The sequence below is a fragment of the Tinamus guttatus genome, unplaced genomic scaffold (genome assembly GCF_059628265.1).
Source record: "Tinamus guttatus ecotype Peru unplaced genomic scaffold, ASM5962826v1 Tinamus_guttatus_pri_ptg000227l, whole genome shotgun sequence".
In the NCBI taxonomy this organism is placed as follows: Eukaryota; Metazoa; Chordata; class Aves; order Tinamiformes; family Tinamidae; genus Tinamus; species Tinamus guttatus.
Genome location: NW_028288761.1, coordinates 1081998 through 1099851, shown reverse-complemented (window position 1 = coordinate 1099851; position 17854 = coordinate 1081998). Strand labels below are relative to the sequence as shown.

The 17854-nt window shown below is 49.8% G+C and overlaps 2 protein-coding genes across 2 annotated transcripts; one reads left to right on the top strand and one right to left on the bottom strand.

Moving 5' to 3' along the window:
• Positions 1-11982, top strand: PCYT1A (phosphate cytidylyltransferase 1A, choline). Its single transcript, XM_010219601.2, has 8 exons — positions 1-158; positions 3148-3247; positions 5377-5493; positions 7537-7688; positions 8359-8437; positions 9163-9305; positions 10146-10334; positions 10890-11982. The coding sequence occupies exons 1-8, from the start codon at positions 42-44 to the stop codon at positions 11094-11096; spliced, it is 1104 nt and encodes a 367-aa protein (XP_010217903.1). The 5' UTR covers positions 1-41; the 3' UTR covers positions 11097-11982.
• Positions 11983-15103: 3121 nt separating this feature from the next.
• On the bottom strand, positions 15104-17331 carry SLC51A (solute carrier family 51 member A). Its single transcript, XM_010219602.2, has 9 exons — positions 17290-17331; positions 17089-17183; positions 16575-16729; positions 16383-16456; positions 16145-16303; positions 15914-16025; positions 15614-15760; positions 15338-15443; positions 15104-15244 (listed from the first exon to the last, which is right to left on the bottom strand). The coding sequence occupies exons 1-9, from the start codon at positions 17322-17324 to the stop codon at positions 15108-15110; spliced, it is 1020 nt and encodes a 339-aa protein (XP_010217904.2). The 5' UTR covers positions 17325-17331; the 3' UTR covers positions 15104-15107.
• Positions 17332-17854: the final 523 nt, after the last annotated feature.

Below are 17854 nucleotides of genomic sequence, written 5' to 3'. Positions count from 1 at the left end.
CCTTCATTTTATTCTAGTTTTTACTGGACGCGCCTGACAAGATGGAGCCGCCGACCTCCTCCAGGCTGAATTCCCGAAAGAGAAGGAAAGATGGATCTGGCCCCAATGGGGCAACAGAGCCTGATGGAATCCCTCCAAAAATGTCCCGACGATCATTTGTAAGTAGGCAAAGATGCTCAGCTTTAGGTGCCTGGGGGAATTAGTACATTGAAGTCATAACAACAAAAAGAGAATAGTGATTTTTTGTCTTTTTTTTTTTCTTTATTTTGTGAGGACACAGAAAACAAGGGGGAGGAAAGAAGCAAATGGTAGTAGCTATCCTTCCTGCAGAGCCAGTTTGAAATCTTCCTTTGCTCATGCTAATGACATACTTACAACGTGGGCTTAAGTTAGGTCTGAGGCAAGCGTTGCTAAGCTGCTTTTGTGGTGTGCCCAGGTAGTTTGTAGTCATTTAATCTGTGCCCAAGGAGGCAGGTGCACAGATATGCACGTACTACAAAGAGGGAACAATCACTATTTTTTCATAGGTGAGTTTTCTTAGTGACCCAGGGGAGGGAGGAATCCTCCAAGCAAGCACGTTGTCAGTCATGCACCTCATAGAAAGGTTCAGTCCTGTTCAAGTCAGAGGTTCTGTGGATGGCTTGTGAGCACCTGCAGAAGGAATCTACTGAGACTGCTGTTTTAAACCCCAGCAGGATGACTTTGCTTTTGATTCTCCTGGTCTGACAGGAGTCTGTATTTTTGTTGTGAGTACTTCAAGAGTGTTCAAAACAAAAATCCTCTAGATCAAGCTTGGCATAGCTTGGTGTCTCTTCTAAAGACTGTGTCAATGAATTCCAGCATAAAGAGTTAACTTTATTTTGTCCTTGCTGCATTATTGTGATAACGGGATTTTTACAGCTCTCCTCTGCCCCCTTCCTGGCGCTCTCAGGTGCATCACGTGTTCTCTCGTTGCTCTCTCCTGATCTCTGTCAGAAGTCAGTTGCTACCCATTCCACGTCACACTGGGTCATAGTCCTTGCTATAATACAGTGATGTGCTCAAGTTTCCTCTCTCTGATAATAGGATTTTACTCTTCAGGAGTGCGACGGTCCTGTCCCAAGGTATTCGACAGATGCTAGTGAAATAAGAGAAGTAGCAGCCTGCAAATTGCAGTGTGAATTGGGAGGGGCAAGCACTGGGAATGGAATCCCATCGAGCCTTAGTATCCCTGGCTTTGGTCAAAGCCCACCCTGTCCCTCCTGAAGACCCCATATCTTTCAGAGAGGAGGGAGAGGGACAAGGCACAGGCATAAGTTATTCCATGGGATGCTCTTGAGGTTGCTGTCTGTCCTGTCTTAGAAATGAAGCATCCATTTATGAATAGGACAAAGCAAGTTATATCTAGCCACCCTCCAAACCTCCTGACTGTTTTTTAGCCACAGGGCTAATGTGAATCTCCTGATGAGAGATTTTTTTTTTTTCCTCTTTTTGTGGAACATGTATTTAATGTAGCAAGGATAGCAGAGCTGCCTAACTATAGCATTACCTCGAGGCCCTTACAGCTCCTGACTGCACAGCTGGCTGCAGAGTGTTCCCCTGGAGCAGCAGGCTCTGCAGCAGATGGTGGTAAGGAGCCTGCTGACGCATGAGCCGGTTGTGTTGTGCGTGTCAGGTTGTGTCCTGACCCTCGTAGGTAGCGCAGAGGAAGGGCAAGATTGATAGGAGCCTTTGAGGACATTTCTCTGAGTTTGTCTGACAGCCTTGATAGGCTTTTGTGCTTTTAATCCTAGCTTCCTATCAGGTATGTGACAATCAAACTGCAAAGAATCTGATTTTACTACCAAGTCCTAGATGAAATGGCTGTGATAAATGAAGGGAGCACAGGTCTTACTTAACAAAAAAATTGCAAAAGTAAAAGCAAAAAAGTATGGGAGCTGGGCAGTTTATTGAAAAGCCAGTAAGGTATGGTGGGCAAATGAACTTTGCTCTTTTTAAAAGAAGAGCTTAAAATCTCTGATGTACAAGCGGGTGTATAATGACATTTAAGAACCCCATGCAGTAAAATCTGTGATCTTGGTAAAGAAAGTGGTATAGGAAACGTGGGTATCAGAGCCTCAGTAAATGCCCTTGTGGCAGTGGTTGCTTTCCTGTGCACTCCCCTTGGACATCTCTAATGACAAATAGCATTGACAATAATGGCAATGGTACTTCTGGGTGCAGTGTTGCTGTGCACCATGGCAGGATGCTGCAGTGGGTCAGGAAGTGGGAGGAAACTGCTGATAAGCTTTTTGCAGCTCTTTTGCAGCTTAAAGATGCTGTTGTTGTGATCTGCAAGCTTGTTTCCTCAGCTTCTGGCTCAGGAAAGAGAAATCCTTTGCTGCCTCACACCTTCCCGCTAGAAGGAAATTGAGCTATTTGTTCCATTATGGGAAATGCAGATATTTTGTTCCCTTTGGGAGGAGAACATGTTCGGAAATGATATCTGGACTTCAGCTGCTAATTTAACATACCACTGTAGCCAAGTTGGTAGATTAGAGGAAATTTCATGTAGCACTTTGAGTTGTGCCGCAGATGAAGATGAGTCTGTCAGTGTGTTGGGCTATGAAATGGGTGGGGATACACATATTCCCTGGGGATTTGTGCTGCTGTCGATGTTGCTCTTCTGATATTCATATCAGGAGGCTCAAACAACCGAAATTGGGAAGCTGTTAAAATCTGTGCATCACGGCAGAAGCACTCAAGTAAGGTGGCTGTCTTGCCTGGGTGGGCAGAGCTGAGGCTGTGACCATGAGGTTTGCTTCATTTCTGCCGTTATAAACGGCTGTTTGTCAGAGCTGCCTGAACCTGGAGTGTTTTTGGGATCCCAGCATGAATTACCATCTCCTCCTGTCCCTCTCCTACCGCTCTTCGTCAGAACTAGCTGAGCCTGATGCATTTTTAGGGATCCCAGTGTGAGTTACCATCTCCTCTTCCCTGTCTCTCTCTCGTCACCATGCAGAACTGTTTTGAGGTTTTACACTAATTAATCTTTCAGTGTATGTGTATGAATCTTGCAGAGACACAGTGAGTCACTTAACGGCCCTGCTGTTGCACTGCAGCCGCTGTGTGTTACATCCTGATCTCTCACCTTTGCCTTCTCATGACTAACCTTCTCTGGCTGTTTAGGGGCTGAGGGAACCAGCTCCGTTTTCAGATGAAGTGGAAATCGATTACAGCAAGCCATACATCAGAGTAACATATGAAGAGGCGATGAGAGGGACCCCTTGTAAGTAAAACCAGCCTGCAATGGCATTGTCTAAATACTGAGTTTTGGCAGGGATGTGACTTGGGTTTCTCTGAGACCGATACAACCTCGTGTTTCAGACCACGTTTGCACCCAATGATTTAGTTAATACTCTGTTGAGAGATGACTGTTCCCACCTCCATTTGAGCCTGCCAATCCCAACTAAAATTAGAGCCTCGGTTTGTGAGGAGCAGCACATACACCAGTAAGATGATTTGATGCAAATAAAAATTCATGTTCTAGCTCTTCCTGTGCCACTGACAGCTCTAGAGTAGCATCAGAGCCAAACATTTTTCTGTACTACTTTGAGGCAGCTTAAAGTTAGACAGCAATTTAAAAGAATGTCTCTTTCAAATGGGCAAATAAAACTAATGTGCAACTTTTCCCAGATTATTCTCTTCTAGTTTAAATTTAAATTAAAGTCAATGTCATGGAACACAACAGGCTGACCTTGCCGGAAGAGCATGGCGTTTATTCGCTGAAGGAGACTGGGAAAAGCACTACTATCTTTGCACCAAAGAGGGAGACAGAGGGCAGGGCTGGCTCCTTCTGAAGGGAGGCTGTCCTCTTGCCAAGCACAGTGTGCAGGGTGTGCTGTCCCTCTTGGCCTCTCTATTACAGACCCTGTGACAGTAAAAAATACTGCACTTCTAACTACCTGACTGTTGCCAGTGTTGAGAGGCAGGGTTTCCTGTAGGCAACTCTGGAAATCCAGTGCTTTCCATAGTCCACATTAGTTTTCCAGCAGAAAGTCTCTGGAGCCTGCACAGAGGTCTCTGATTTCAATACTGATGGCTTCTGCTACCTGCAGAGACTATCTACTTCCTTGCTGCTTTTTCTGCCCATGATCAGGAACTGTAATTATTGCAGGTGTGGAGGAGAGGGGGAAATGTCTCAAGCCATTTTTCAGAACATGCCTGCACTTTAATAAAGGCATACAAGGACCAACCCTCTTCTGGCATGCAGGAAGCTTTTACAGTCTCCAGGTCTTTTGCTCTTTGGAACGTCCTGGCACTGTCAAAATGTGGTGTTTGTTGACAAGTAATTGCAAGAGGCTGTCCTCAAACTGACTCCTCTGCTTAGCTTGAACTTAACATCCTTCCATTTGCATCAAGCTTCATCTTGCTGCCTCATGTGCTCCATCCCTAGGCTCCTTCAGGGCCCTGCCTAGACCCGTGAGGGTTCAGCTCCTCTTCCTCACTGCAGCTCTGTTTGCCTCTGCGCTGCTCCTCCAAGCCTGCCTGGCTGAACTGAGCCATAATCCAGGCCATTCTCAGGGGTATCGAATACCAAGAATATGCAACTTTTTGTTGCTTGCAGCAAGGGAGCTGGAGTCCTGTGTGGTCCTGGGAGACCAGCAGTCTGGGAGTCTCCTGGTATTACGTGGCAGTACCAAACTGTTTCACTTGACCTCAGTGCCAACCTCAGATAGAAGAGCTGTCTTGGCCAAGGTGACCAGAAGAAGGCTTTGTTCTTCCTTATTTATGCATAGATTTGGTTGGCAGCAACAGTAGATCAGCAGAAGGGGATCTGGCTTTCTTTCTGAAAGCCCAGCATGAAGTCACAAGCTTCCTGCGACTGGAGGGAGCCCATGGTGCTGGTAAGGAGCCAAAACAACCTGGCCTCTTGGACAGACTGGTAGCTGTGGCAGTGGGCTGCAGAGAGGAGGATGCTGAGAAGATTCTTGAGATGCCAGCTGGGCTAGCGGGAGGAATCGGGTACCTATGAAACATTTTGGCCAGGTCCCCTCCAGTAGCTCACTGCTGTGTGGAAAAAATAATGCTGCATTTGGATTTCCATGGGAGGAGATGTTGGGGGTTTGCTTTCTGCTTGAACTCCTTTCACCTTTTTTGGTGGGTGTGTGATAGGTTTTGAATTTATCTTTGAACGTGGTCGTATTTCAGCTCTGTGCTCAGATGCATTTGTTTCCCTATGGGAAGGAAAAGAAACAGCCATTTTTTTTTCTTAAATCTTTCCTGGCCATGGCTCTGCATTCTGACAATTTTCTGAAGCTCTCCCTTAGTTTCAGAAGGTCCCCAAATGGCATGAGCAATAGCTGCTTCTCCAGCAATGGCTCTTCACAAATGTGTGTGTCTGTCTCCTTGGCACAGTGGATCGCCCTGTCCGAGTTTATGCTGATGGAATATTTGACTTGTTTCACTCTGGACATGCCCGGGCCTTGATGCAAGCGAAGAACCTCTTCCCAAACACATACCTCATTGTGGGAGGTAAGGAGTGATCTTGTTGACTTTGTCTGTCCCAGGAGTGTCTCCAGCGGCGTGCACACAGGCACCACAAGAGCTTTTTTGTCTTTGCTTTATAGCCTTGGCAGCTGTCACTGCAGCCAGAACTTACAGCTTCCACTCTGTTGTTGGAGTCCTGCTGCAATATGTTGAGTCAATAGATCTGCAAAAGGAAATTCTGCAGCAAAAAAGCACCAGAGGAAAAGACACATTTCAAAAGGAAACATTTGACACAAATGTTCTAACTTGGTCCCTCTGTTTTGGGACAGTTGTGACAGTTTGTGTTCAGTTGCTTATCCTGAGTATTAAAAAAAAAATACTAGGGGCAGCTGAGCATCTGCCTCTTGAATGAGGCAGTTAAGAGAATGATGAACAGACCCTCCATAGCTGTTTGAACCTGGCATAATCTTTATCATCTTGCACATTCTCCTCCTTTTCCAGATCTCTGCTGGATTTTGCTTATGACCAACTCAAAAAGAGCATGGAGAGATGATAGTAGTTCCTTGTGCACATGATTGGCCCTGTGAGGGCCCCTTTTTTTTTTTTCCCCAAACAAGTTTTTCATTTTGTTTACTGGGCTCAAAACTCTTCAGATGATACCAGGAATAACCTATGACTCCCTGAAAGGATCTAACAGCATTTTTTTCAGCTAGACACCTTCAAAACTATAAAGGAAAGGAATTTTATTTTTCTGCTTTCTGTCCTATGCTGATTTCTGCCTGCACTGTCCCTATATCCATCCTTTCATCCACCTTTCTGACATGGGGTGCTAAAAACATGTCAAACTCTGGGTATTGACTATCATAAAGTGAGCTCTAGTCAGCCCGTGTGATAATGGTAAGGTGTCAGAACTGGAAATACTTCTAACTAGTTTTCTCAACTACCACTAGCTACCAGAAGAAACATGAAACTCTCATCTGTAGTACAGCATTAATAATTTCTTCATGCAGCTTGTTTCCTATCACAGTTTCATTCATTGCAGAAGGTGATTTATTGTGGTGCTTCTGTATGATTTTTGTATGAGTTACAGTAGTACCTCGATAGGAAAAAGGAGAGGTGAAATTGTCTCTCAAATTAATAGAATGCTCCGAGTTTACAAATCTTGAAGACTAAATGACAAGTCAATATATGTAAATGTTGCACATCAGTTAGAAAAATAACTGTAGGTGAAAATATTGTTGATATGTTAATGTAGCAAGCTGGGTGAGTGTCCCTTCTGCCTCCAGGAGCCTGGTGAGGAGGCAGGGAGCAATGAGCTGCTTCCCTTGCACCAGGAACACGGGCTTCAGGCAGGAGCTGTCTCACCCTCTCTTTATCATTTATTTGTCTGGAACACAAATACATCCAATCTCAGTGAAATTGGTAATGCCTTGTTTGCTTTTGATTCCAATAACCAAATAAAACTGCTTTCTTAATGACCATCATGCAGATTATGAGGAGCTGTGTGTTTACTTTCTCACAGAACCTGATTATTAAACTAGCTTGATTTGCTGTGAACTCGCTCTTAGTTTTGCTTTTTTTTTTTTTCCTCAAGAGCTAGATTATACTATGGTATTTTATTAAATCAGAAACTGAAACCTAGGGATGTTGGGGGTGGAGGGTTCTCTTTTGCAGGATAGACATCCATAGGTAGATAAGCAGGTTTATGCTAGTAGAGCCGCCTGTGCCACTTCGTACAGAGTTGTCTTCTGTATTGAGCATTTTTTCTTGGTAAACATCATAGACTTTAGAGTCCTGGAGCATTTGGGGTGTAGATCCCCGTTTTGGACAGAAATCCCCTCAAAACTTGTCCACCTTCCTGTGGTAAGCCTGAGCAGAATAGTCCAAGAGCTTGGTTCCTTGTCACCACCCCCTGTTCCTGTTCTTTTTTTTTTTTTTTTTTTGGTGACTGCAAGAGCCTTGTGCCAACTTCTGTCAGCAAGCTGTGTTTGCCAGGCTTGCCCTGTGCAGCAGGGGTGGGGGCAGAGTCCTTTTGCTATAAAACACTGGGGTAGGCACCTTGAACTCACTCTGTTCTTCTCTCTCCAGTCTGCAGCGATGAGCTGACCCATAACTTCAAGGGCTTCACGGTAATGAATGAAAACGAGCGGTACGACGCTGTGCAGCATTGCCGCTACGTGGACGAAGTGGTGAGAAACGCACCGTGGACACTCACACCAGAGTTCCTGGCAGAGCACAGGGTAATGCGTGCTATCTCACCTCTTTGGGGTTTTGATTATCCTGCTCCTTGCAGCAAGAGTTTATCCATGGGCTAAATCTCTGTCTGAGCAACTCTCCTTAAAATGCTTCAGTGCAGAATGTGCTAGGTTATGGGAACTAGGTAAATTTCTTAGGAGATTAAAAGTATTCAGTGATATGGAAGGTAATGCTGAAATAAAATGGAGATAGTGAGAAAGTAAAGAAGCTAGTGGGGGCCTCACTGTTTCAGAAGTTGTTGCTAGTGACAGTTTGGTGTGAAATGAGCAATAGATAAGACAGAATAGAAAGGAACATCTACCATCTGTTGGTGTGCTCTGGGAGGTGCCGGAGTCTGGAGTGTTCAGAGAAATATGCCTAGTTTCCCCCAAGTGCCACTGAGAAGTCATTTATTTGTGGAGTTTAAAATAACTCTATCCTTAAGCCCAGCTCCTCTTCTTTGGTGTGTACTTGCAGGCTTGATTGATGTACAGTTGCCAGTAAGAACTTAGGACTGCTCTGCATTGCTTTTCCGTCACTCAAAAGCATCTTGCAGTTCCTCACCATGCCCCCGTGTGGAGGTGTTGAGCAGAAGTAACCATCCTTTGACAGAAATCAGGAAACGCACATATTCAGTGTAAAATTTTGATTCACTTTGCTCTCTTAAACTTACAGATCGATTTTGTTGCACATGATGACATCCCCTATTCTTCTGCTGGCAGCGATGACGTTTATAAGCATATAAAAGAAGCAGGTGGGTCTGAGTCAGATTCTCTAGGGATTCTTGTCAAAGATCTGTAGTTTATCCTTTGCTGCTGTAGGGCAGAATTACGTGAAGTGACTGTCACTGTGCGAACAAGGTTCCCTCAGGAAGCCCTCAGAGCAAGAGGGAGCCCAGTTTGTAAGGCCAGGACTGTTCCACGTTCCAGGCCACATGATTGCCCTGTATTAATTTCTGCTTCTAGTCTAGTTACTGTGATTGAAGCAACAACCACCTTTTTGGCTTGGTTTACAGATTCTCACAAATGGAAGAACTGGCATGAACTTGCAAAGTGGTCCCTCTAGTTGATTGCTGTAAAACTCAATGGAGATGCAGTTTGCTTAAATCTAGCTTCAAACCCAGCCACCAGAGCTCACTACATTCTCACCTGCTAAACTGTGAGAGCCCTTTTCTCTCCTGTCCTTGTCTCCACACTGTTCCAAATGCAGTTAGCTATAGATAACAGTCTTTAAACCAGCTGAAGTAAAGAGCTGGAGCTTTTAATTAAAGATATGTTTTGACACTTGCTTAGGTCTTGCATAGTTTCTCCTCATCCTTCCAGAAAGGAGGACTGCCATTATTGCATATTCAAAGAGAGACATGGTGGAGTGAAGACAGTTGGGAATCTGGATAGGAGAGGTTCTTCCTAATGGAGGTGGCAGTAGCTTTTTGCCATCTATCTTGCTACAGCTGTCCTGAGTCCTGTTCCCCAACTACAGGCATGTTTGCACCAACTCAGAGGACGGAGGGGATCTCGACATCAGATATCATCACCCGGATTGTGCGGGACTATGATGTTTATGCCAGAAGAAACCTGCAAAGGGGCTACACAGCTAAAGAGCTCAATGTCAGCTTCATAAATGTGAGTTGAAGTGTGTCTTACAACAAACTGCAGGAAGCAGAGTCTTAAGAGTGTGTGGATACGGATCTTTGCCTAGTGGGAGCACAGTCCTGCTTGTAAATGTCAAGATCTGCAGAACTAAGCAATTGTACCAAATTGGTGACCTTGTAGCAGAAGTCAGGTTTTGTCTTCAAACTTTTGCTGTGAAGAGCAGCTCAACATGGAGGAACTGTCATTTTCTTAATGCTGCCCATTGTTAGAAATGACAAGTTGGTAGCGTTTTGCTTATTGAGGGAATGGAAGATGGGGTGAGATTAGCAGTTTCTTTAATCGTGTGAAGTGTTGGTTGTTCAGGGCAGCACCTGTGGTGTGTCATATAAAGACAGTTAAAGGAAGAGAAATTATAAGGAAGTGTAATTCTTTTTAGGACTAAATCTGACCTTGTTCTTGCTGCATTAGTCTCCTTGTAGATACAGGAGCAGTAGTGTGTGGAGTTGTGTACTGTGCAGCTGTTAGTGCACAAGCAGGATTATGTGACAGAAATAATGCCACATTGTTCCTAATGTTGGCAGTAAGATAGTAAACATTTCTCTTACTACTAAGACACATACCTTGTCTGTTTTATAAATACAACAAAATACGGAAAAAAAAGATGTGTCAGTATCTGCCAGAAAGCATCTCGCAGCCCCTGAGCGTCTGTGATTTAGTCTAGGGAGGAAATGTCTCTGAAGTGAAAGAAAAATGTCATGAAACTGGGGGCGATGCTGAGTCTTAAGCAACTGTTCAGGGTAATAACATACAGCAGAGATGGTCAGTACTCAAGCCTGGTAAGTCATATTTTGATCCACCATTTCTTTGCAGGAGAAGAAATATCACCTCCAGGAACGTGTGGATAAGGTGAAAAAGAGGGTGAAGGATGTAGAGGAGAAGTCAAAGGAGTTTGTCCAGAAAGTAGAAGAAAAGAGTATCGATCTCATTCAGAAGTGGGAAGAGAAGTCCCGGGAGTTCATCGGCAATTTCCTGGAGATGTTTGGCCCAGAAGGCGCGTTGGTAAGGAGCCTGTCTGGGAGAAGGGGGAAGAGGATCTCGCAGAACTTAGCGGTCAGACGCTCTCGAGCGCAGGCTCTGCAGAGCAGAGGCCTCCAGTTTGTCACGGCGCTGGGTGCGTCCTGCCGCAGGCCAGGGCAGCACGGCTGCAGCGACCTCGCCGGCTGCCCAAAGCCAGCAGTGCCTTTTAGCAAGAGAGGAGCTGCCCTGTAAGCTCCAACATGTGTCCCACGGGCCGCTGAGCAGCCAAGGCTTTGGCAGTCACTCTGTCAGTTGCCTGGGATAGGTCTGAAGCTGCCTGTGAAACATTGCTTTGCCATGCTGTCCTGCAATGCTGGCAAAACGTCACAAGCAGTTCATGCTAGAGGTGCTGGAAAGTGGGCGTTGATTCAATGGGATGGTTTCCAAAGGCTCGAGCTGTGCTTGGGCTTTTCTGTGCTTTCGTATTGCCCAAGATATTGAAGGGGGGAAACACCTCAAAATGTGCAAGAGCTGTAGATAGTGTTGTTTTGCATTACTCTGGAGTCATGTTAACTGCCTTCCTGCTTCCATAACTAGAAACACATGCTGAAAGAGGGCAAGGGCCGGATGCTGCAGGCCATCAGCCCAAAGCAGAGTCCCAGCAGCAGCCCCACGCACGACCGTTCCCCATCTCCCTCGTTCCGCTGGCCTTTCTCAACCAAGACTCCTCCTTCCTCACCGGCCAACCGTGCCAGGAACGAGTCCGCGGTCACCTACGACATCAGTGAGGATGAAGAGGATTAAGCTGCCAGCCGGGGTTTGCTGCGAGTCGCTGACCGGCCAAGTCGCAAGTCCAGACCCCCCGGGGAACTCTGAATGAGCAAGAGAGCCATAGGAACAGGGCTGACGTTGGGCACGGGGTCCTGAAGGCACCCGGCGCAATTAGCAAGGGCTGCTGCCTGGAAGCACATTCAAATATCTTCTCCTCTTCCCTTCTCCCTCATTCCCTTTTTATTGTTTACGTTCTAATGGTTTCCAGGGGAAAGACGGTTTTTATATTTTAAGAAAATACTCTTTTTAAACACAAAGAATAGCACTCAAGTGTGGCTCTTATTTTGTTTTCTTTTCCCCTGTTAAACCTTCAGGTGAGAGGGAGAGCGGGATGCTATGCCCAGACCCCTCTGTCCCTCCTTTCCTTCAGCTCCTTTGTCCTATTGCCTCATATGCCCAGGCAGTGTCTGTGCTGCTGCCAAACGAAAGATCTCACAGTTTCTCAAAACTGACCTCGAAAGCATGCAGGAAGCAGTTGGCTAGAAAGACTGTTAGGAAATAGAGACATCTCCGCTGCGCTGGATCCGATAGGGATCTATCTGCTGAACTCTGTAGTGCTGTAGTGTCTTATAGCTGAGCTTACCAGCACGTTGCAGTGAAGATGGGCTGAGGAGTGGGCTACCAACAAGGCATGAAGGAGTTAGGTCCTGCAAGCAGCTGCAGCACCACAGAATCCTTCACCCCGTAAGTGTGCCGCATTTGCAACCCCAAATCCGTGTGAGGGCTGCAGGGGAGGGGCCTTTCCAACCTGTCTTGACAAGACTAGAATCTAGAGCTCAAATTCAGCCCTCAGTTGCTGTTGGAGAGAGGAGACGGAGTCTTTCTTTCAGAGCACTTGCTGTCTGCGTGTTTCCTTGAGCGTGTGGAAGTCCATGTAGGAAATGTATGTGTGTGCTGCTTGGAAAAGTTTCTTGTCCTAGTCTGCAGTGTGTAATACTTGTGATGTCTGCCCAGAAGGCTCCTCCACGCCGTGCTCGGTGCGTGTTTGTCTGCATTTCAGTCACTGTGCTCTCAGGGCTGGGGCAGTCGTGTACTGGTGCCGTGAAGTCGCTGCTGTGAGGACAAACCGTGAATTCATGTGGCCAATTTGCTGTCCGTGTTGATGTGTGTGACTGGGCGGATGAAGGACGTGTTTTACCACAGTTAAGGGTGATTGTCCCACATGACAGTTACCTGGGTTGCACATTATATGCAAAAATCTGTGCTCACCTGCACCAACCCTTAAGGGAGGAGGCTGAGAGAGCATCAGAGAGCTGCAGCTTTTTAAGATTTTAAACATTATAACTTGTCTTGAAACCATGGTTGAAGTCCTGCCTGCTGTTGTGTGTAGTAAGTGTTGAGCTTTGTGTCCTGCCGTGTCGAGCTCACGCTGTTGTAGCCGTGCAGCTCCCGCTCGCTTCTCTGCTAGGGTTTCCTATGACATCCGCTGGCTCCAGCTGGAGCTCCTGGCACGAGTTGCCGGCGTCTTCCCACCAGGAGCAGCCGAGGACGGGCTCGCAGGCCGACCAGCAATGCCGCGAGGGGCTGCAGCGGGGACGTGGGGAGCAGCCGTCCCCACGAGGCGCCTCGTCGATGCTGCCACGCGCTCTGCGCCCCGAGGTGCTTCCAGGTGTTCCTCCCGCTTCTTCCCAGCTTGTGTCTTGCCCTTCCTGTGTCACGTTGCCCAAATCTCTTGGCAGAGACCAGTGTGAGATGCCTCTTTGCACCCCGCTGCTGTTGAGCATAAAATTGCACAGGAAACGGCACTGAGGGGTTTCTGTTCTGCCAGCCGAAGTGTGCACAGCTCCGCGAGCGTGGCTGGCTGCTCTTGATTTTTAAGCTGTAACAAGCAAACATGATCACTTGATACAAACCAGTTTTTAATCCCCTGGTTTATGAGTGGTAGAGCACTTATTTTATATTACCACGTTCTGTCTTCCCCACCTTCCTGCACCCTTCCCTCCAAATAGTGTTCAGTTACTTTCAGCAGCCGGGTTACGAAGGCCGGGCTGCTTTAGAGCCTCCCTGCTCTTTGAATCACAGGAGACGTGGAGCGTTCTGCAAGGCTGCTGACCAGAATGGTGGGTTGTTCCATGGAGACCTTACCAATTGCCTGATCTCTTGACAAAACCTGGGGTGCTTGGCAAGAAGCCGCACGTGGTTTTCTCTGCAGCTTGGCGTAACAGAGCTGTTCTTTGTAACCAACAATCCCTGCTTCCTCCTCGCACTTAAATTAAAATGGACGCTCCAACCCCAGACTAGTCTGTTTTGCTTTTTTTTCCCCATTTGGTTTGTTTTTGGGGGTGTTTTTGGGGGACAGAGGCATGATTGTTATTTCCTGTTGCGTTGCTGGGCCAGTCGCATCCCCGGTGCTGCCTCATCCTATCAGGAACAGGACAGAGCTTGACCTCGGGCAAGATGTGTAAGCTGGGTTCTCCAGGGACATCTTGGGAATGCGCCTGGCTGTAGCAGTGACATTGGTGGGACAGAGGGGGATCTCTGCAGTTTGTGCCCTGCCCTTCGGAAGTTATTTGGTTGTCGAAGGCCCCCTTTTGTAAAGCCTTCTGGTTTTCTGCCTGCTGTAGGTATGAGGCTGGGTCTGGCAGTGTGGCAAGGAGGCCGAGTCTCTTATTTTGCTGCTTGTCTGTGTTGCATCTTGTCAAAGCCATGAGATTTCTGGCCCCCAGCACTCTGGATGGTGCCTATAACACTGTTGTTAAGGGTCATTCTGTTACCATGAATCTGTCAAACCATGTCAAGTTTGACAATTGCAGAAAGCTCAGTGTGGCTTTCCCCTTCCAGGGACAGAGAACTTGCTTTTTGGTAATGTGTTTTTGTTCCCGCCCCCCCCCCCCCCCCCCCCCCCGAATGACTAAATGAAATACATAATACTGGGGAGCTTTGGATTTCTGACTCCTCCCTCCTCTAAAATGCCATCCTGGCCAAAGGTAACATGGCAGGGGGGGACTGATAGGGGTCCAGGCCATCTCCTTCCAGGCTGTCTCCCCCTGTCCCTTCTGTCACCCCTCTGGCCCCAGAGCTGCAGCTGACTCAGGGTGTCTCCCCTCAGTGTCACTGTGACGGATCCTCCGTTGGACCTGGTGCACACCTGTGTGTCTTACTGGCTTGTTCTCGAGTTGTTGTTTTGGCTTTATGTTTAGGCAAATAAACGCAAAAGTAATTTTACCCTGTGTGTTCCAGATGTCTTCTGCTCTGCCAGTACAACAAGATCTCGTCCTTGTCAGCAATGATTTGAGTGAGAAGATGCTCCATGGGAGTTAAAAAGTGCATACTGTGAGGTTCCTACAAGTCATCAGCTTCTGTCCCCACTTTTAAAGCAGGTGCCATTGCAGGAACGGATCCTGCTCCAGGCCAGTTAAAGCAGCATTAACTATTCCCCTGTTTTGTAGGGATAGGTACCTCCTCTCCCCCTTTCCAGCCTGACAGATGTGGATGCACCTCCCTGTGCTGTCAGGAGCAGTCCTTGCCATGGACACTTTTCCCTAGGAAGGAAGCCGGGTGTTCATGTTCCCTGTGGCTGCCCTGGGATTGCCCTGGCCATCTAAACCAGGCTGGATGATGGGCAGGATCTGCCTGCAGCACTGCTGTGCCCAGCCTGCCGCCTCGGTGTCGTGCCTGGCATTGAGCTCTCCTCTGAGCCAGGCCCGTGTCACGGATATATCGCTCTGATCTCCTTCTTCCTCCCCTCTGTGCCCTCCCTGAGAGGCATCACCCACCCCAGCCTGGCAGGAGAAAGCCTCAGTCCATAGTTACCAATGAAAGGTTCAGGTACAAATGTATCTTTATTCAGTGCCAGAATCCCCTGGGTTTGAAGGCTGCTTCATGATGGTCTTTGCTTTGTGTCCTTCACATTTCAGATCCCTTTAGCCTGTGCCCTTTTACTCTCTATGTTACTTGCTCCCAGAAGCTTCCTAGGGCTGTACAAGGAGGAGGTGCAAGTGGAGGGCCCCAGCCTTGCTGTGCCCCTCGGCACCATCCTCTTGCTCAGGCCTTGGTGTTGGTGTCCTCAGGTGTGATGGTGATGGGCTGGTAGCCAGGTTTGTCATCCTGCTTGCGGTAGTATATTCGGGTCACCACAGCCACGATGAACACTTGCAGGATTATCAGCTGCATATTCATCTCTTAAAGTGAGAAAAGAAGGATTATTTGAAGCTCTGCTCCCTGCCTTGAGGCGGAGGGGGATAAGTGGCTCCACTCCCTTTGTCACTACTCACGCTGTGACCTGGCCTTGGAGGAGAGGGGCGGCCAGCAGGCGATGCTGCCGTTGTTGGCCAGGATGCTGAAGATGGAGGGCTGCAGCGCCGTCAGGATGAGGAGAACCTGCAGGCACGAAGCCCCGAGGTGACCGGGGCAGCACGGATGAATTGCTGCTGTTTTGCCTTTCCTGCAGCCAGCCTCTGCTCTCCTGCAGCAGAGCATGGATCTCGCCAGCAGGGAACTCCTGTCCCTCCTCCCGCTCTCCCCACCCATCTCCTGATCCGCTTTCTAACCTGGAAGCAAACAAACTTGGCCACGATGTTCTGCTCTTTCAAATGCAACCTGGCCTGTCGGAAGAGGATGCCCAGGGCCCACAGGCCGAAGATGGTGGAGACCCCCAGGGACGTGTTGATCCAGAGAGCCGCGCTCTTCTCTGAGATCTGGGGGAGGCAGAAAGCCCACGTGGGTCTGATGAAGCCGCAGTGGTGCTGGCTGTGGCCGGGAGGCAGGGCACAGCAGTGACCCTGGCTAAGAGGGTTGCCCTCTCTCCCTCCCAGAGGTGGCCCTGCCTGTCCCCGTAGCCTGTCACTCACGTCAGCAGGGTTGTACTTCCCATCCGCAGCCAGGACCAGCCCAACGAAGACAGCGATCCCCCTCAAGAGCGGGTACTGGAAAGTCGCCAGCACCATCAGTTTGAACTTCCTCCTGGCACAGCAAGAGAAGCCTGTGACACCCGAAGGTCCCCAAGCCCCGGTCCCACGCTGCTTTCCCTGGGGCTGGGTTTTACCCCGGCCTCCCTTGGCCGAGCTGGGGCCCTCGCTCACCTGCTCATGGTGATGCGGGGCAGGCAGGGGCAGCAGCAGCAGCAGGGCCCGGTGCTGATCACCATGGGCACGTCCTTGAGGGTGCTCAGCAGCGCTTCCTTGCCCCCAAAGCCCTCCACCATGATCAGCATCAGCAGGTAGAAGCAGACAGCAAAGTACCTGGGGAGAAGGGCCGCGAGCAGGGTCAGGCCTTGGCAGGGCCCTGCTCGCCCGTGCCCCCAGGGCAGGCGATACCCACGTCGTGGTTGCCATCTCCACGACCATCATGGCGCGCGGGATCCAGAGCCCGAAGCAGCTGACCACAGACACGACCTGCACGAGACACGGGCTCTGTACAATGATGCTCCTCACTCCGCTATCTCAGACCCCGTGCTTTGTGGTGCCCCCCTGCCATGAGCTGATTCTCACTGCTGCCCCAGCGGGGACTCACTGTGGGGGCCGAGCTGCTCCAGAGGAGGGTCTTCCTCTTGATGGGGCAGCGGATCTTGCGCGTGAGGTAGAAGGCCTCCTCCACGAAGATGGCAACCGACAGCAGTGTCAGAAAGGTGGCAAGCCCCAGGATGCTGAGTTCAAAGACGTCCAGCTCTGCCAGGAAGGGGTGAGAAACCAGAACCATCCCCAAGGGACACTGTGGTGAGGAGCTCCTAGGGCAACCACTGCTCCGCACCCATCTCAGGGCCCCTTTGCGACTGATGCTGGGGAGCCACTAGCCACGTCCATGTGTGCCTGAGGACTAGCCACATCTTCATGTCTGTCCCTGCTTCTGCCATGTCACCTGCCCATGGTCCTGTGGCCCCTTGGATGTGGGCCAGGCCGTGCCATGGGGCTGAGCCCCTAGTCTGGCACCCGACTGCCTTCCCCCCTGCAATCCCCCTCTGCTCATGTCCACACTGAAGAGGAAGGGGGGTCCTAGCTCCCTCCATCCCACCCATTCCACCACCTACGTTGCAGGAGCTGCTCGGAGGTGGGCGGCAGGGAGAAGCAGGCAGCTGGCACGCTGAAATTCCGTATCAGCATCTCCACGAGCGGCGGGGGGAACCTGCAGAGAGTCAGCGCTGAGCCGGGCTGGGGACACCCCAGCGCGTCACCCCAGAAGCTGCCAGGGCTGCAGGGCGACCCAGCACCAGCAAGGCCCTGTCACCCACCTGGGGTCTGGCGCCAGCTCCGCGGGGGGCTCCATGGTGCCGTGCAGCTCCGCGCTCTCCCGCTGGCGCCGCCCAAGGGGTCAGAGTCCTGGGGCCGACGCGCCGCCCTCGTGCCGGCGCTCCCTCCCTCGGCGCGGCCTCATTGGAGGCCCCTGCGCACCCTGCAGCGCTGCCGGGCCCGGCCGCCCGGTTATCGACCCTGGAGCCGGAGTGGGAGCGGGTTGTCCCACGTGCCAGTGCTCCCATGCTTCACCAAGGCTTGGCATGTGACAAGGACCTGCTGCCTGCCCGCTCCTTTGGGAAGCCCCGACGGGGGTGCGAGGAGGAGCCTGATGCTGCTGGCGCTGGTCCAGGGCCACCGCGTCCTCCTCTCCATCCGTCCCCCAGCTGCAGGCCCTGGCACAACATGCAGGACTCGGTGCCTGTGGGAAGTAATGACTGCACTGGGGCTGGCGAGGTCCCGTGCGTCCTTCCTGTGGGGAAAGCGGCCACGGCAGGGCCCACCCTGCTCACAGCAGCCCTGCACCGTGTGTGATGAGTAGGTACGTGCTCAGCCCAGGAGCCA